Source organism: Gigantopelta aegis, chromosome 3 (genome assembly GCF_016097555.1).
Source record: "Gigantopelta aegis isolate Gae_Host chromosome 3, Gae_host_genome, whole genome shotgun sequence".
Classification (NCBI taxonomy): Eukaryota; Metazoa; Mollusca; class Gastropoda; order Neomphalida; family Peltospiridae; genus Gigantopelta; species Gigantopelta aegis.
Window position 1 is genome coordinate 77,046,397 of NC_054701.1, and position 20,902 is coordinate 77,067,298.

The 20,902-nt window shown below is 39.8% G+C and overlaps 1 protein-coding gene across 1 annotated transcript in view; it reads right to left on the reverse strand.

Moving 5' to 3' along the window:
• The window catches only part of LOC121368845 (protocadherin alpha-13-like), a 12,154-nt gene extending 2,814 nt beyond the window's left edge, over positions 1-9,340 (reverse strand). The window contains exons 1-5 of the mRNA XM_041493594.1: positions 9,280-9,340; positions 7,272-7,512; positions 5,686-5,879; positions 4,303-4,539; positions 824-1,059 (exon numbers count right to left, since the gene is read on the reverse strand). Coding sequence (XP_041349528.1) covers positions 824-1,059; positions 4,303-4,539; positions 5,686-5,879; positions 7,272-7,512; positions 9,280-9,340 — 969 coding nt within the window. The remainder of the gene's footprint in view (positions 1-823; positions 1,060-4,302; positions 4,540-5,685; positions 5,880-7,271; positions 7,513-9,279) is intronic.
• Between the last annotated feature and the right edge of the window lie 11,562 nt (positions 9,341-20,902).

Below are 20,902 nucleotides of genomic sequence, written 5' to 3' on the forward strand. Positions count from 1 at the left end.
TGTGTGATCAATTTTGATGTGCTGGGTTTTTGTTTTTCATTGGATGTATGACATTGGTGACCTGACCATCACCTAAGCGCAGCCAGTCGTATATCTTGAAATTGTTAGCACACGTACATGTGTAAACAAGTATGTGCTATCAAAAAATAACGAATGATGTTCTCACCAACGGGTGTGTAAGAAAAAGGTTTAATTATAAATTTATTTGTGATAATTTTTGACGTCAGTGCAAGCGTGAACCACAGAACCGCTTTAAACACTGTATGAACTGCGTAGTGCGTTAGCGTGTGTATTTAGCGGTCCTATGGTTCAAACTTGCATGAACATTAAAAATTATCACGTTCAATTTTATATGATTCCAAGTGAATCATTTCACTGATATAAAATACTATGAACGAACAATCGAATTCATACACGGAACGTGGTTCGACTTTTTCCGTGTAGTAGCCGAATGAGGGGTTTTTTTCTTACATTCTTTCACTCATTAATACAAACAATATTTAAGGTAAAACGCTAAATAACATTTACTGATTCAGCTGGCTTTAACAGCCATTTTATTAATTTGAAATAATGAAAACAGCTGAAACAATCTTGCCAAAATTAGGTCAAAATTGAGATTCATGCAGTTGAGTCACATGATATTATTTGGAGCAATCCATCCAAAAGAGTACATACAGATTGGAAATATCTTATATTAGATATAATAACGAAAAAAAAAAACCCCAACCCCCCTCCCCCCAGCAAACCACCCCCCCCCCCCCAAACAAACTCGAAAATGCACCTTTAAATGTCGTGTTTGTACTTAAAGGTTAAGTAAACTCACAGTCACAATCAGCGTGGCTGTTCCCGTCCGTTTCACCGTTCCTCCGTCCACCGCATGCAACACCAGGGTGTATGACGTCACAGTTTCATAGTCGATGGCAGTGGCTGATGTGACGACGTCGGTGCCGGAAACGCTAAATTTCGGCGTGGCGTCATCTCCATTTACAATACTTAGCGTGATGTCACTGTTAGGGGTAGAATCGGCGTCCGTGCATGCAATTGTTGCCACAGAAGTGCCTGTAAAACATACTCAATATATAATTACTGTGGCATACTTCAATCTTCATGCACTCGTGTGTTTAGGAGGCAGGTTGCTCGCGATTAACTCTATCATATATAGTCTAAGAATACTACACGAGTGGCCGTTGGATACCATTTATCTTACGAGTTGTTGAAAAAATGTTATCTAACGAACGAAAGCGAGTTGGATACATTTTTAAACAACGAGTTGTAAGAGAAATGGTATATGACGGACACAATGTTGTATTCTATTTCTTGCATACCCTTAAAAAACAACGAAATCGTATACATTTTGCGGCACTCGCGCGGCAGTTAAAGGGACATTCCTGAGTTTTCTGCATTGTAAGATATTTCCGACTAATAAAATATTTCTACGATTAAACTTACATATTAAATATATTTTCTGGTTTAAAATATCAGTGTCTGTATATTCAATGTGTTTCTGGTCGTCTTCATATTTGTAAGAAGCCCAAACTGGATTTTGTCTTCAAATAATTTCGTACGTACGAAAAAATTATATTTTTGGAAATAAAATGAAATTTAACCTAGTACAAATATTAAAACGATCAGAAACATGTTTAATATACAGCCACTAATATTTTATGCAGAAAAATATATTTGATATGTAATTACAATCGTTAAAAAGTCTTTGTTAGTCGATAACATCTTAAAAAGTGCAGCAAACTCAGGAATGTCCCTTTAATTTATGCATCAGGCTCCCGATCATATCAGAGGTCGGACTCGAGATGGGCGTGTTCGAAACCCTAGTGGTATATGACCACGTTAAACTAGTTACCTACCTACCTACACAGTAATCAATTTCAGGTTCATTTACACGTCACATGCTACGCCCCCCAAAAAAAAAATGTGGGAAAAAACATTGCTGGGGAGGGGGCGCTCAAGTCACCGTCTGAAGTGAACACGCGCCTGTAACCGATTGCATAGCAAAGGCTGAAATAATTATTGTAATGTTATCTTGTCACAATCGGCTGTTTTTGTATGAGGCACTAATGCGATGTGGCGGCGTCTTTAGAGGACATGGCTTTTCACAATCCTCAGATTTCGAACTGACAGCCAGACGTATCTGGCAAATGTGTCGTTAAATAAAACATTTCTATTCTATTCTAGCTCGCGGTTGCGCTTGCGCCTGCGCCAATCGAAAACGAAAGTCTGGGGCAAGTTCAGCCAGCCGTTTGTCGCTAACGCTAGCTAGACTGCTTTTAATGAATAACAACAGTGTTTATATACTCATGGAATTATTTCTTTAATACAAAGTGGCATAATTTCGTTATTTATGATCGTATCAGTCACATTTGACATGAGTATGTCACAATGTTCTTGCTATGGACTGACGGCAATGGAGGCGTTTTCGTCACCAAACAGCGTCGAACGAGGGCGCTGAAATCAGTACCTTGTTTGGCCACCAGTAGGCCTCAGACCAAAATTAATTTCGCTGTATGTTTCTATATAGCCATAGTGGCTATATCATTTTTATTAATATCAGCAAGCCCGTGGATTTTTGTATGTACCTTTGCCTGCCTGGGGGACACATACCCTGAAAAGGACAACCCCTGTTGTCCAGCTCTTTCTCCCAGTATATTGGTTTAAACAAGCACACCCTCTAAACCAGGCCGGAGTACACCCATTTTACACAAAAAGCACTACTTTTGTATGGGCCGAAATTACCACAAACAAGTCTTCAATGTCAACAAGTTACACATGTTTACAAACTACATGCTCTCCCCTGTCACTTCAGTCAAATAGTTGCCACTTCATAGCTGTCTGCCACGAAATAATCACAGTCAAACAGCAGACTACTTGCACGGTCAAATTTCCGGATTTTGGACAACCAAATGGGCCGATAACTGTAATCTGAGGCCAGTAGCAGCAATCACTACGCGACATCTCCTTGGCATAGACTGAATGAATATCTGAATCCGGGCACGTGGAATCCTAGCCCATTCTTCCTGCAGTGCATGTGACAGTTGCGGAAGCGACTGAGGCTCCGGGTCACACTGGCGTACACGTCTGTCCAGTTCGTCACATAGATGTTCAATGGGGTTGAGATCTGGCGATCTTGATGGCATGGCAGCACATTAATGTTCTCATTCTGTAGGAAATCCATTGTCACACGTGCCGTATGCGGCCTGGCATTGTCCTGCTGAAAGAGTTCTCTCTGTCGATCCAAAATGGGAAGCATGTGACGGCGAAGAATTTCATCCCGGTAGCGTGCAGCTGTCAGTTTGTCTTGTACGAACATAAGTTCACTTCTGTCGGTGTATGAGATGGCTCACCACATCATGACACTCCCTCCACCAAATCTGTCAACTTGGGCGACGCAGTTGTTGGCAAAACGTTCATTGCGGCGTTTGTAAACACGTTGTCGTCCATGACGTCGCTGTAGAAGGAAACGTGACTCGTCGCTGAACCATACTCGCCGCCAGTTTCCCAAGTTCCACCCCTGTATATTCGTGCACCAGCGAACACATAAATGTCGATGTTAACGTCGCAGGATGGGGCCAACATACGGTCTCCTAGCCCGTAAACCAGCTTCTCGACGTCGGTTCCGAATGGTTTGTGCAGACACCATTCTCAAACCTGGTATGCGTCCAGCAGTGTTCGTTGCTGTGGCAGTTCGGTGACGCAAGTGCAGAACCCGGATGTAGCGATCTTGTGCTGCAGTTGTTATGCGAGGTCTTCCACTTCTGGGCCGGTCTTCAGCTGATTGAAACTGCTGGTACCTGTCCCAGAGACGTGAAATGGACGTTCATGTGGCATGCGACTGCTGACTGCGATTCACCTAACTGGAGACGGCCTATTGCAATGTTTCGATTCGGCAGGTTTAGTCTTGGCATCTTGTAACTCGTCTACATCGAAATGGAAATGAGGCTTTAAATGCCCATCACTACCGCAATCTTTTCCCCGAGTTTCACGTGCATTCGCCAAAATCTTACCATTTCACGCCGATTTCCTGCAATTGTCGCACAACGTGCCACAACGTGCGTTAAATTTGTTTCAGGGTGCATTTGGGCATGCTGTCCCATTCCAGGAACATTAACAAACATGGCCATTCAGCAACATTGTACAAAAACCCGATATTTTGTAAAATCAAACACTTTTCTTCTTTCCCTATCACCTATGCGTTTCTTTTTTGACAGAGTATATAAAAGTAGGCTCTTCCGCATAATATTATTATAATAACTAAATTCAACACAATATTGCAATAATTCTTCAACTCACCAGAGGCGGTGTTTTCTGTGACATCACGATAATATATATTGGGTGTACATATCGGGGTGTTGTCGTTGATGTCGTTTAATGTTACTGTCAAAGGCGTTGCCAGTGAGTGACTGGCTGCATCCAGGACGTTGAGCGTGATTGAATACGTTGTGATGGGAGATGTGATGTCGTAGTCTAAAACTTGGGATGTTGTTATTACCCCTGTCGAATCCACGTTAAAATAAGCAGCATGTGCTCCTGGAATGATGAAAAAAAACACCCAATAATAATTAATAGATTGAATTTTTTTTTTTTTTAGCAATAATTAGACTTAATGCTAATATCAGACTGTCAACTGTCACGACAAAGTTGGCCAACTTGACGGTTACGTTGTAATCTCCCCCAACTTCCGATTTACGACAGGTGCACTTAGATTATTAACAACTTGTATGTTAATACTATACGAAGAAAATCGAGATGTAAGAGCGCTCAGACTAGCAACTGGACGGTCGTAGAAAGTCGTGACAGCAGAAAGTTAGCCATTTTTGTCGTGTCAGTTGTAAGTCTGACCCTAGCATAAGGCAAGTAAGTGCTTGATTCGCATCCCAGTACCGACTGCTACCCATTGCGAGTTTTTATGACTCTTTGACACTGGTGTAGCCGAAGGGGTTGGGACGAAGGGGCCATGCTAAGGTGTGCATGTGCCAGAGACAATGTACTTGAACCATAACTGGACATACAATGTTTATGCAGGAATACAATAAAATGATTGAAAGAATGAAAAGAAAATTTGTTTTGTTTAACGATATTACTAGAGCACATTGGCAATTGATTAATTAATCATCGGATGTCAAACATGTGATAGACCTATTCTACATAGGAAACCTGCTACCTTTTTCCAATATCAGTAAGGAATTTGTTTTATAAAGTTTGTTTTGTTTAACAACACAACAAGCGCACCTTGATTTATTTATCATCGGCTAATGGATATTAAACATTTGGTAATTCTGCCAAATAGTCTTAGAGAGGAAACCCGCTAAAAGAAAAGTCCATTAGTAGCAAGAGATATTTTATATACATTACCACTATGCTTCGTCCCGCCCCATTTATATATTTAAACGTCGATATAAATAATATTATTATTTTTACTAATTTCAGATGTAAATGATGTTATTATTTTATTATTATTTCGTGCCATTGTAATTTTTAACACTTCGTTAACAGAAATTGAACACCCACCCACCCACCCCTAGTAAGGCCTGTCACTGATCGATCGCAATCAATTCGATCAATTGGGGCACTGGTTGGGACGGGAAAAAAGCATCGAATCAGAGAATGAGTCCACCGACGGGATTCGATCCAACGACCAAAACACTTTAAGAAAGCGCTTAATGCCATGCTCACCGGTGAGTGAGTAAGTCAGTGTGTCGCCTGCGTCGGTGTCGGTCACGGTGAAGCCGAACGAGACCGTCGTGCCCGCCGCTTGCTCTTCGTTAAAGGCTGCCGTCGTCCCGCCGCTCAGGGTCGGAGTTTCGTCGTTCACGTCGGTGACGTCGACGTTCAGATCTGCCGTAACTGTGTTGGTTCCGTCGACAATTCTAAAGAAATAATAACCAAGTCTTAAGTACACGGAAATCTAAACGTGAAAGCAGTTTTATATAAATGTGTAGAGTACTTTTAAGTAGGCTACTTAAATGTTTTTGAGGTTTTTTTTTTATTCCTTTGCCTTTGCTTGCTTTTCCAACAAAAAAACTACCAAAAAAAAAAAATAAACAAAGAAAAAGACAACCCCCCAAAAAAACTCAACAAACCCCCCCAACCCCCCCCCCCCCCACAACAAAACAAACAACAACAACAAAACAATACACACCACACATTTGTTTAACGACACTTCAACACATTTTAAACGATGACTATTTGGTGCTGAATATAGTTACTTTAACACTTGGTTGAACCAGAAAACAAATCTCTAATGTATATAAGCACAAAACTAAACTGAAATTAATAATGCTTCCACGATGATACATAGAGAATAATACATGAGTGGCCGTTAGATACCATTTATCTTACAACGAATTGTTTTAAAATGTATCTAACGAGCGAAAGCGAGTTTGATACTTTTTTAAACAACGAGTTGTAAGATAAACGGTATCTAACGGACACGAATGTATTATTCTATTTCTTACATATCCTCAAAAAACAGGTTTTAAGCAAATTTTAACATCTTTTTCGACTAAAAGTTATTTACGACCCTTTCACTTGTTGAATTTACGTGTCACAGACAAATAAGTGTCAGGTTAACTATACTTCACAGTGTAATCGATTTCGATCGTGCTGGTTTTTTCATTGGGTGTACGGCATTGGTCACTTGGTCATCACCTAGGAGCAGCCAGTCGTATGTCTTGAAATTGTTAACACACGTACATGTGTAAACAAACTAACGAATGATGTTCTCACCAATGGGTGTGTAAGAAATATGAAGAATACTACATGATCGTAAGTGGCCGTTGGATACTCTTTATCTTACAACGAGTTGTTTTAAAACATATATAACGAGCGAAAGCGAGTTGTAAGATAAATGGTATCTAACGGACACAAATGTACTATTCTATTTCTAATTAGAAACTCAAAAATCCAGGTTTAAAATAAAATAAAACATCTTTTCCTACTAAAACCTATTTACAGCCCTGGCGCGTGCAATTAACAGAGAAATTAGTTTTAGGTGGACGTATACGTCACAGGGCAATCGATTTCGATTATTCTCCCCCCCCTTTTTTCATTTTTTTTTATTGGTTATCATGCACTTGAGGTGATCTTAGCGCTAAGATCGCTTCGTTGAATGGGGCACTGGTCATTACCTAGGAACAGCCAATCGTATGTCTTTAAATTGTTATCAAACGTATGTGTGTCATTTGTATGTACTATATAAAAAAATAAAAAAAAATAAAAATACGAAGAATGTTCTCAGCAACGGTAAGAAAAATACTTACTGAACTTGCAGGACATAGTTCTGTGTTGTTTCGAAATCTAGAGCTGTATCTACTTGTATTTCTTGGCCAGTGATTTTGAAGTTAGCCGGAGGGCTGACCAGACTGTACGTGATGGTATCACCCTCCGGGTCCGTAGCCTGGACTTGAAACACGGACGACCCAGTCCCGGCGCTCTCGCTGATGCTAACTCGAGTGCTGCCGTCTGTGGCAATGTTATCGAATGTTGGGGCTGCACCACCAGCTGCAAAGTTTCAAAGAATAAAGGAAATATTTTGTTTAACGACACCTTAGCACATTTGATGTCTAATATATGGTTATTTGGACATTTGGAGAGACGGACGGATAGACAGACACAGAAGGAGAGATACAGATCGACGGAGAGAGACGGACGGACGGACGAAGAGAGACGGACAAACAGACAGACATACGGAGAGAGACGGACGGACAGACAGACATAGAAGGAGATAGACAGATCGACGGAAGAAGACGGACGGACGGACGAAGAGTGACGGACAAACAGACAGACAGATATACGGAGAGAGACGAACGGACAGACAGACACAGAAGGAGAGAGACAGACCGAAGAAGAGAGACGAACGGACGGACGGACGAAGAGAGACGGACAAAGAGACAGACAAACATACGGAGAGAGACGGACATACATGCAAACAGACGGAGAGAGGACAGACAGACGGAGAGAAAAGGACAGACAGATAGACGGAGAGATAAGGACAGACATACAGAGAAACAGACAGACGGAGAAAGATAAAAACTCGCTACATAGCCTACTCGTTGCAACAATGTGTCTTTCTATGCACTAATGTCCGGTGTCTAAGGGCGATGTCACACGATACGAGTGTCTTGTACGAAAATAGCCACGAAAATAGCCGATTGGGACAAGACATCACTATTTCATCGGTTGTCACGTTGTGTACATGACACTAGTATCATGTGGCATTGCCTTAACATACAATTGATAATATCAAATTTGTATGCTAGAAAACCCCTCACATATGCTACACTTACTGATGTGGTAAATACGGCTACTTTTGCTATATAACATTTACTATAACATTTGGTCTTGTAAGAACAAACCAGCCACAGCACCATAACTGATATATCAAAGGCCGTGGTATGTGTTATCCTGTCTATGGGACAGTACATATAAAAGATCCCTTGCTACTAAACGAAAAATGTAGCGGGTTTCCTTTCTAAGACTATGTCACAATTACCAATAGCCTATGATAAATAAATAAATGTGCTCTAGTGGTGTTGTTAAACAAAACAAACTTTATCTTTTGTAACACTATCCAGCAACCGTAACATTGGCTACTCCTACCAAATAGCAGCAAAGTATATTTTATATACACATTCACATAGACATGATAGCACATACCACAGACATCAGTATACCTGTCGATGGGACATGCGGTACACTGGTTGGTATGAAGAAAGGTTCAATGAAGGTCTGGCCACAATGTCATCTTGCCCCGAATAAATAGGAAAGTAACACAAGACGATAATTGTTATGCTTTTGCCAAATGTCATTTTATGGTTAGACCATAAATAAAACAGACACATGTATAAATTATCAACCTAAAAGTACCACTATGACGAGATCATAGTTCATCTCCCTCCAGTGTATTCTTGAGAGTTTTTGTTTGTTCGAATCTCCCGCGTAAAGATTTCTAATTTACTACAGCTGAGATAATATCTACCATGTAAAGATTTCTGAGATGATATCGTCGCATGAGATTTATACTTCTGTAAATCCACTTATTGTAAAACGAATAACTAATCACACCTACTGGTAAAATAAATGATTTATTTATTTGTTTAATTTGTTTGTTCCTAGAAACATGCTTTTGTAAGCATTATTTCATGTCAAATTTATCTCCCGCATCTTTATGTCCCTTGCGAAGTCAGAAATAGTGCAGGGCAGAGACGTGTCTCGATTTAAAATGATGGATACGTTAACATCGTTTGGTTTGAAGAAACATATTCTCACCTGCAACCCGAAGGACACCACATGCTAGTAGAAGTAAGCACGACCCAAGGAGTCGGCCCATCGTAGGTAATGACGTAAAACTTTAAACTTGTATCTAGATTTCCTGAAAGACAAAACGATTAGATTAAATTAAAATTAAATTTTCGATAATATAATATTAGATTAGACAAGATTAGATGATATTTAGAAAATACTAAATTAGATAAGACTGGACAGATTAGATTAGATTAACGAGCGCGTGTCCAGGGGGATTTGATTACAAGGAAGGAAGGAAATGTTTTATTTAACGACGCACTCAACACATTTTATTTACGGTTGTATGGCGTCGGACATATGGTTAAGGACCACACAAATAACGAGAGGAGAAACCCGCTGTCGCCACTTCATGGGCTACTCGTTTCGATTAGCAGCAAGGGATCTTTTATATGCATCATCCCACAGACAGGATATCACATACCACGGCCTTTGATATACCAGTCGTGGTGCACTGGCTGCATTGGGTTATTTCTCGTTCCAGCCAGTGCACCACAACTGGTATACCAAAGGCTGTGGTATGTGCTAACATGTCTGTGGGATGGTGCATATAAAAGATCCCTTGCTGCTAATGAATTTTTTTTATTGGGTTTCCTCACTGTGACAGTGTCAAAATGACCATATGTTTGACATCCAATAGCCGATGATTAATAGATCAATGTGCTCTAGTGGTGTCGTTAAACAAAACAAACTTTTTTTTCTTTTTTTATAGGTTTATATACAATTTTATTTTGAGTGTGGTTTAGCATACAAAACAAATTGCCGATCCCCCACATGTGATCAAGTCCGGAACAACGCTAACTAAGTTTGACACACACCCTCTGGAATACCAGCCTCGGTGGCGTCGTGGTTAGGCCATCGGCAACAGGCTGGTAGGTACTGGGTTCGGATCCCAGTCGAGGCATGGGATTTTTAATCCAGATACCGACTCCAAACCCTGAGTGAGTGCTCCGCAAGGCTCAATGGGTAGGTGTAAACCACTTGCACCGACCAGTGATCCATAACTGGTTTAACAAAGGCCATGGCTTGTGCCATCCTGTCTGTGGGAAGCGCAAATAAAAGATCCCTTGCTGCTAATCGGAAAGAGTAGCCCATAAAGTGGTGACAGCGGGTTTCCTCTCAAAATATGTGTGGTCCTTAACCATATGTCTAACGCCATATAACCGTAAATAAAATGTGTTGAGTGCGTCGTTAAATAAAACATTTCTTTCTTTCTTTCACACCCTCTGGATTGACCACTTCCACAATAACCGTTACTTCTTGTCCCGTTTTAATGGACACCTCATAAATCACTTCATTCGGAGTCTAAGATAGAGTGTTAAACAATTTGTTAGTGGAGTCCAAGTACACCTTCACGTATCTAATATGTGATATAGAGTAATACTCAAAGAACAAAGAACACAACACAACAAATAGACCATAACGCTAGCCTGCTGCGAAAAACATTAAGTTATAGATACCTTGTTGCCAGATAATTTATTGTCTCTTAGGGCTGTTCCAGATAAAAGGTAACGGTAATAGGTGAGGGTATTTCTACGACCTGCTGAATAATGCAGACCCGTGGGAACGATGTGTGAAGTGGGAGGGGGCCACGCGCCCATCTGGAGGGTGCACATCCACTTCATTGTTTGGGTGTGGGGTGTGGGGTGTGGGGTGTGGGGTGTGGGGTTAATATATTAGGATGAAAATAAGGAAGGAAGGAAATGTTTTAGTTAACGACGCACTCAGCACATTGTTATTTTACACTTATATGGCTTTGGACATATGGTTAAGGACCACACATATATTGAGAGAGGAAACCTGCTGTCGCCACTTCATGGGCTACTCTTTTCGATTAGCAGCAAGGGATCTTTTATATGCACTATCACACAGACATGATGGTAAATACCACGGCTTTTGTTACACCAGTTGTGGGCCCACCGACGGGGATCGTTTCTAGATCGATCGCGCATCAGGCGAGCGCTGTACCACTGAGCTACGTCCAACCCCAAGGATGAAAATAAGTAATTGTTTTGGGTCTCAAGGAGGTATGGGTGGGGGTGGGGTATAAATATGTGTCCCCACACTTCGTTCCTCGTTTACCTGTAATATTAAACAATTTGACTTAATTGAGTTAAGTCCGCTCTAATAATTGTATTGTTATGCTAATCTCAGACTGTCAGCTGTCACGAAAACGTTGGCCAACTCGACGGTTGTGTTGTAATTTCCCCAAATCCTGACTTACGACGGGTGCGCTTAGATTAACAACTAATGAGTTATACGACGAGAATCGAGTTGTAAGAGTGCTCAGACTAGCAACTGGACAGTCGTATAAGTCCTGACAGCAGAAAGTCGATAGTCTGACCCTAGCTTTACAACCGTAGCTGGCAGCTTAAATGTCCACGGTTCTCACACACTATTATACAGAACGATACAGTTCCTCATTTAGAAGAGAGATACTACTACATGAGTGGCAGTTAGATACCATTTATCTTACAATAAGTTGGTTTACAACGTATCTAATACGTGAAACTTAATGTGATATAACACAACGATATCCACCATATGTTAGATATCAGTTTTAAGACATCTGGTTGGCTGCTTCATAATGACGATTTACATGTCAAAGGCAAAATAGTGTTGTAGATGAAATTAGTACAGATACTGGTTTCTAATACCACAAAATGCATTTTTCATAATTTTAAAAACGCACGTGCGTCTGAGAAGTAACGATTATGAAGTCGCATTTTAGTCTATTTTTAAGGGTATTTCAACGTCACAGACTCTTGTTTCACTCTGTTGTATCCATATTTGTTACAGGTTTGTACATTAACGAAACTTAGTGTCCATTTTTACGGGTTGAAACTCGAGTCTAGGTGAAAAATATGTCTTAGTGTTTAAAAACTAGGGTCTGTCCCTTTAAATTTCATTTAAACAACAACTCGCTTTGAAACGGCTAAGAGTGGGTAATACTCAGTGGCAGATCCAGAACATCTATTTAAGAGGAGAGGGAGGGTGGACAATGACATGAGGCGGAATGCCAAGGGAACTTTGGGGGTGGTTTGGAGAGGGATCGTAAAAAATTAAAAATATATAATAAAATTATAACTGTCGAAAAATTTAGAAAGGGGGGGGGGGGACGGGCCTCTGGCGCCCCCCTCCCCTAGACCCGCCTCTGATATTTTTAAGGCAATCTCCCCTACAGAGAGTTTCTGACAATAGCCCGCCTTTGTGTCCTAAGTAGACTAAATGGTGTTACTAACAGATAGTGTGTGTCATGCCAGTCTAAGTGTTCCAGCTTCTGGCAAGTCATATATTCGGTTTAACGGCTGTTGATTAGGTTGATTACGAGCGCTATGATTTAACGTGCTACCCAGTGACACACCTACAGAGAAGTTGGGGCGGGCCACTGTTTACCTGGGAATTGTTTTATTTGTTTGTCTCTCAAGTTTGTTTGTTTGTTTTTGGTTAACGACACCACTAGAGCACATTGATTTATTAATCATCGGCTATTGGATGTCAAACTTGGTAATGTTGACATATAGTCTTAGAAAAGAAACCCGCTATATTTTTCCATTAGTAGCAAGGGATTTGTAATATGCACTTTCCCACGGACAGGATAGCACATACCACGGCCTATGATATACCAGTCTTGGTGCACTGGCTGGAACGAGAAATAGCCCAGTGTGCCCACCGACGGGAATCGATTCCAGACCGACCGCGCATCAAGCGAGTGCTTTACCACTGGGCTACGTCCTGCCCCCGTTTGTCTATCAAAATTCCCAGACCCTAGATTCAACCCGTGAAAATCGACACTAACTTTGGTTAACCTACAAACCTGTAAAACATTTGGATAAAGTTACAATAGAGAGTGGAACAAGAGTCTGTAACGTTGAAACGGGGAAATACCCTTAAAAGGTAGACTAGAGCTCGTCTCCATAACCGTTACTTCTCTGAGGTATGTTCATTTTAAAAAATATGAAACATGCATTTCGTGGTATTACAAACACCTCGATAACCAGAAACACTTCGGATGTATGGAAATGGATGATCTAAACAATACAATCTAAGTAATGTCTGATTTCAGTTATCAGAAACAGATCTAACAGAGAAAAATACGCAGAGGTGTTTTAAAAATAGGGTCTGTCATTAAGAAGCTACCAAGGTCAAGCAAAATACGATTTCAGTCCTCTTACCTCCTACTAAGATAAGTATAGATCAGCCTATGTTTTGTTTTGTATCTTTATTCTACCGGACAGTTCAAATGAACACTATATTAGTTTTGAAGTACATAACTGTCTACGGCGTGACCAAATAACTTGACCAAATAACATAACCGGTGTGAATAAACATTTCTTGTCACAGAGATAAACAGGGATCGAAATTGGCTGAAATTCCTGCCGGACATTCGGGCCGGTAAACTACACATTTTACCGGACCGAATCAAAATTCACCGGGCAAAACATGAGTATGAAGTATAAACTCAAGATAATAGCCTGTCTGACAGGCAAAACTATTTCTCAGCCCGTTGTGGTGTTGACCGGTAAAAATCAGTCGGACCATCAGTTTTTCGACCCCCAGTAAAACACATGCACTTTTGTTGTAAAGTTTTTTGTTATAGTCTTAGATAGACAGCAACACTTTCTTGTTTAGAATACCTGTACTCTAATTCCTGTGTATCCAATGTCTTTACGGTCGTGTGTTAATTGTTGGTGTAGTAATTTTTCATTTTACTTCATAATTATATATGTTTTTCGTACGTAAGAAATTATTGGAAGTTAAACTCCGGTTTGAGCTACCACTAACATTAAAACCACAACAAATTAAACACCATGTTCATTACAGACACTGATATTATATAAAAAATTTCTTTGATATGTAATTTTAATCATCAAAAATTATTTGTTAGTCGTACACGTTGTATTGGAATCAAATTCAGTGTAGTCCCTTTAAACAATATATATATCCACTAATGTTGTAGAAACAGTTAAATTTCACTAGTATTATAGACACTGTTAGATATCAACACTAATATCGTAGAAATACTTATTTATTATTAAGGGAAATAGTAAAATAAAATGTTGTAGAAATAGTTAAATATATAGTTTACTAATATTGTAAAACTAATTAAAATATGCATTCGTAAATATTGTGAAAATAGAACTAGGTGTAATTTGTGGTTACCTGTGAGTTGATTTGGAATAAGTTCCACCAGAAGACGTCTGTACACTTGTGGTAGTTTAATCCCTACGTCGGATATGTAGGAATCGAGTGGAGGAGTTTATATACGAGGTGGATCGCCCGTCACTTGTTTACACTAGTGTCTTGTACTTATATTGTGCAAGTCATGAAGTATATTATAAAAACCTCTACGTTATATAAATATAATGTCGTATTCAAATGACCCCCCCCCCCCCCCCGTCTCTCTCTCCGCTCTCTCTCTCTCCCTCTATCTCTCTCCGTCTCTCTCTCTCTCTCTCCTCGTCTCTCTCTATCTCTCTCTCTCTCTCTCTCTCTCTCTCTCTCTCTCTCTCTCTCTCTCTCTCTCTCTCTCTCTCTCTCTCTCTCTGTATGTGTGTGTGTCTCTCTGCCCGTTTTCCTCTCTACTCTCTCTCTCTCCTTCCTTCTCTCTATGTCAGTGGCGTACCTAGGGTATGGCAGGTATGGCACCTGCCCTGGGCGCCACTTGAAAGAGGCGCCACTGAGCAGTTTCTGTTAAAGGCATACTGTCACGGATTTAAGGACCTTATTTCTCTATAAATGGATAATAAATAAAAAGTAATTTAATTGTTGGAAACCAAATCTAGCTATCGCATCACCTTAACTGAACCATGATGGAGTGAAATCCATGTCATCCCTCTCGGCAATTTTAGATTTTTAATTATGGACCATTGCCATAATTCAATTATTTTTACAAAATGTCATTAATAAATGGAGTATGGTAGTTATAAAGATGGTTGAATAAAGTACATTTAGGGACAAATCAAATTACTTTTGTTCAGGTAATACTTTGTTACATCATTACATAGGTCAGTGGTCTGTGACCATATGCCTTTAAAGTCAGACAAGGTGATATTATGGTAAAGTTATCTAAAAGATGGGTGTCAGATGTTTCGACGGAGGCGCAATTTCAGTGCTTACTATATGCGCCATTTTCCGTAGATACGCCACTGCTCCCTGTATATCTGTCTGCCTGACTATCTGTACTGGTATTTCGAAATTTTGTAACCCTCGAACAAATTAAAACTTCAAATGATAAAAATTAAAACAACACACGGCAAATAGCTTGGGAAAGAAGGTTTATTTGTTTTAAGAGATGTGTGTGAAATAACGTGTCTCAAACTGAAGCCCCACTGAGTTAGCTATCCCCTTATCCTACAATCCATCATCCCCATGTTCAGCTAGCGAATGTTTCGTTAACGTTCGCGAACTATTTGATTGAGTCCCGACGTAGCCATTTGGTTTACCGTGAAGCACATAAACCAGTCTAGAAGCGAACGTTTTTCTGCTCGGTCTGGCTGAACTCAGCCCCTATATCACCACTGACTAGTCACATGTTAATGCGGATGTGACGTATGAAGACGTGAAAACAGCCATTCATACTGGGGTTGTACGGATACATTTCGAATTAAAACTAGCTCTTTATAGACATTTTCCAAATTTAGTATAAGAAAGATTCATCCTGTATAACAACCATTTAACATTTTAAAACTGCAGTCTAAAATATTTTTTTAAGGATTTAATTATTTAGAAGAAAACTGTAATGCTCACTGTCGTCTGCCCATGGAGTTCGAAATTATATTTTCTTAATAAGTTTATCCTGCTAAAAAAAAACCCACAAGCCCCACCGACCCGTCTCCCCCTACCCCCGAACCTCCACCAAAAAAAACCCACAACAAAAACCCACTACCACCACCCCAAACACCCGCCCCCCCCCCCCCCCCCCCCCAATAAAAACTGAGCAAATACAACAACAAACAAACAAACAAACAAAATTCTAGTGAAGGCTGGTACCGAGTAAAAGTCTGACCTAGGATAATAGGGGTATAATCTTCCTTTAGATGAAGGCTATATTGAATTATTCTAATATTTAAATTAACTGAAAATAAATGGGGGTACGTTTTAAAAAAAAAAAAAAATCAAAAAAAAAAAAAAATGTGGTCGTAACGGGTTATACAAAATAAAATAGGTTACCTGAAAACAAAATTGCATATGGGTTACGAATATTTTCAATTCTCAGAGACCATCATTAGTAACTAGTAAAATAACATGGTGAGACAAGCTTTTAACTTTAATTCGCAATTAAAACGTAGGCAATCCGTTCCATGCCCTAAAAAATATTTTTCTCTGGCAATATTAAAATTAATATATTCTTCTGACTTCTGTACAAGATATATCCCAGCACTGAATTTGTGTTTTCAATTTACCTAGTGTCTCAGAGATAATAATCTTTTGACATCAACACAAAAATAGATATTCAGCAACCATACCCTCGATCGTGAACTGACGAGGCGCGTAAATGCGACACACTTTTCGCGAGCACAAAGACTCAGAAAGACTCATTCACTCCTGTCTATACATCGGCGCAAAGGATTAACGAAGACACAGGCTTACAGTTAATGACGAAACATGTTCGTAACTCCCGTTTGACGCTATAGTTCATATATCCAGTGTCTGGAGTCCATTTCTTTGAAAAGACGGCACACCGGTCCGCTTTGATCGTGTTAATAAAATTTACATGTTGAATATAAGCGCGCGTTTGATAGCCGCTTTCGCAGTTTCTCTGCTGATTAATTTTTGTTCAGTTTCGGGATAAAGGTAGAACGGGTTTCTTTTCATGGAACATTTATAAAGATTGTGCGTTGAATCACCAGTAATGACGTCTATAACCTGGAATAGGTACCAGCTGTGTTTATTGAAATACTAAACCTTTATTGTTATATATGTGTTATTGTTTACAATATGCAACTCGGCCATATGAAGTCTTGTAAACACTTTTCAAGTTTCAGTCACTTTCCATTTTTGGTTTTAGTTTAAATAATATTAAGACATATAGACAGATAGACAAGATTGCAACAGCGGGGTTTCTCTCTGACATTAATTCTCAACTTGTTATGGATGGACAGCCCAAAGTATTTGGGAGCGGGACGTAGGCTAGCCCAGTGGTAAAGCGCTCGCTTGGTGCGCGGTCGGTGTGGGATCGATCCCCGTCGGTGAGCCCATTGGGCTATTTCTCGTTCCAGCCAGTGCACCACTGCTGGTATATCAAAGGCCGTGGTATGTACTACCATGTCTGTTGGATGGTGCATATAAAAGATCCCTTGCTGCTAATCGAAAAGAGTAACCCATGAAGTGGCGACAGCGGGTTTCCTCTCTCAATATCTGTGTGGTCCTTAACCATATATCTGACGCCATATAACCGTAAACAAAATGTGTTCAGTGCGTCATTAAATTAAAAATTTCTTTCTGTTTCCATTGTAAATGCCGTGATTAACCGATATACATGTATCTGCTACGGTACCATGATACGAACCCACTACCTACCAGTCTTAATGGGACATACCCTAGTTTTAACCTGTGAAAATTAACACTAAGTTTAGTTAATCTACAAACCTGTAACACATTTGGATAAAGTTACAATTGAGTGAAACATGAGTCTGTGACTTTGAAATGGTGAAATACCCCCTTATAATAGACTAAAACTGGACTCCATAACTGTTACTTCTCAGACGCACGTGCGTTTTTAAAAATATGAGAAATGCATTTTGTGATATTAAAAACACCAGGATGACCAAAAACACGTCGAATGTACAGACATTGATAATCTAAACAATAAAATCTAAGTAAAGTATGATTTAAGTTATCAAAAACGATTATAATAGTAAAAAATATCCGTTAGTGTTTAAAAACTAGGGTATGTCCCTTTAAGCCTAGTGACTCTACCACTACGTCACGGAAACCGGTTAGGTAGTGTGTAAGTGGTATGTGATTTTTTACAGACGGTGGTAAAACAGATCATAACATTTTGTGGTCAACGTATATTGATGTCTTTTCTTTTCTTTTTTTTTTTTTTTTTTTTTTTTTTTGTATGCCAGTTACAAACTAATTGTACTTTATAAAAGGAAACGACAGTTACACATTTGTATCGTTATTGTGACATTTCTGACAAAATATAATCAGATATAGTAACTGATCTCTTCTTCTTCTTCGTACGCTCAGACAGGGAACACAGTGGATCAAACAAAAGCTGTTATATTCCGTAGATTCTCCAAGAGGTCAAAGAGTTTCTCCTTCACTGATTTCAAATTCATGCGAAAGTCAATGGTTTTATGTGTGGCCATGTCATGTCATGTCATAGGGTTTTACGTGCACATTCAGAACAAGCTGTTGTAGCGCACGCCTGTCGTGGGCACAAGAGCCGGCCTTGGCCGGCTCCTCCGTCCATGACAGGAAAGGTGGGGGGAGGGGAGAGGAGGGACCGCCTGCACTGGCAGGTGCAAGGGAGCACCAGCAGCCCGATCAAATCGGTAGCAGGCGGGTGGTGGTGGTGGTGGTGGTGGTGATATGGAATTTGAATGGAGCAGTTAAATGCCAAAGAGAAAAGGGTGCGCAATTTTGATTGAGGGAATTTGGCGCAATTTTGAACGGTCGATCGAAAGGTAAATGGCCGAGCTAATATAGGTTTTGATATTAGTGAATCGAGAGTAGCTCGTTAATTTGAGACCTTTACGATGCTGTGGTGTCTCCCTAGGTTGCCCATAGGGCCCTTAGAAATGTGTGGCCGAAACGTATTTTGTTTATAGACTACACATCCGTTACAGACACAAATATTCACAAAAGACTAGGTCCATTGTACATAACGTGCGTCCCAGACTAGGTACACTGTGTGGCCATGTAGAAAAAGGTTGTTTTTGATTTATTAATATTATCATCAGCTATGGGATGTCAGACATTTGATAATTCATACAGTTTTAAAGAAAATCCGCTACAATAATAGCAGGGGATCTTCTATATGCAATAGCCTACAGACAGGACAGCACATACCAGAGATGGAACACGGATTGGGGAAAATAGAAAGATCACAAGCCTGCTGTGTCCCATTAATATATTTCTTGTAACTACACATATTGCATTAAAATACATGCTGTACGGTATTATGAGCTCAGCAAGTTGAGCAAACACCTGAATTAGGATCCGTTTAAAATTATGCTAAATCGACATTTTGTCTTCTTGTATATTTCACAACAAAATTGAAATCAATATATAACTTAACCTGCCCACCCCACCTCCCCAACCCCACCAGTTGCTGGCATCTTTACAGTGCCTACAGGTATGTCTCTAATTTTTTTAAATTTTTTTACTCTTTCTTTAATTTCCGTTAGATCTTATATACAATTTATGTCACACTCAAATACACCAAATATTGAATAAACAGTATCTGGCATTGCTTTACACGTTCCTGTATATTATATTTTGCCGTAGTAGTAGTAGTAGTAGTAGTAGTAGTAGTAGTAGTGGTCGCTATGCGGAAAAGCCCGATCCTGTAACCTATCACACCTGTCTTATTAATGAAAAAACTTGTGTTGTTTAATGACACCATTAGAGCACGTTGATTTATTAATCATCGGTTATTGCATGTCAAACATTTGGTAATTTTGACATATATTCTTAGAGAGGAAACCCGCTAAACTTTTCCATTAGTAGCAAGGGATCTTTTATATGGACTTTCCCACAGATACCCCTGCGTGTGCTATAACCTCACCGTGGTGCAGGGGTGTAACATTCTGTGATATTTGTACAGTTCTTTACACTGTTTTTGTTTAAGTCTTGAATTTTTATATTGATGTTGATCATCACTTTATTTATTTGCATTACCATAGTTTGACACCCAATAGCCGATGTATTTTTCGTGCTGGGGTGTCGTTAAACATTCATTCATTCATTCATTTCCCACAGATAGGAAAGATACTTTTCAGTTTGCAAGATCGCTGTAAGCACGTACATGGAGTCGTCCTGGAATAGTAATAAACCGTATTTGCATACATGGTGCGTGCGCGCGCGTGCGTGCGTGCGTGCGTGCGTGCGTGTATATATATATATATATATATATATATATATATATGTGTGTGTGTGTGTGTGTGTGTGTGTGTGTGTGTGTGTGTTTTAAACATCTTATATTTGAATCGCATCAAAGAACAATGGTTGGATCCGGTCAACTAATTCTAACGAAGAACAGTATGACCCAGTCAAGTAATTCGTGACAGTCACAATGACAAGTATCATGAATATTAATGACAACGAGCGTGTCACTCCCAGTAATCGAGTTTGTGATAGTGGTCTAAACACAGCATTCAGCTGGGCTTTATTCCAACCTCAGTCTAGTCACTATCATATAGTATCGTCAACCGCCATCATTACAGCATAAATGTATCGTCATGTTTCTATTACTTTTGTAAAGCAAACAAACAACCGAAATAGCAGCCCACTTATTGGTTTTAAAATGGAGAAGAATACATTTTTGTGGGTCACTTATAAGCAGTATAGCCGAACGCTATCGAAGAATGACGTTCGACAGTATGAAAATGATGGTACAGTCAAACCTGTCCTAGCG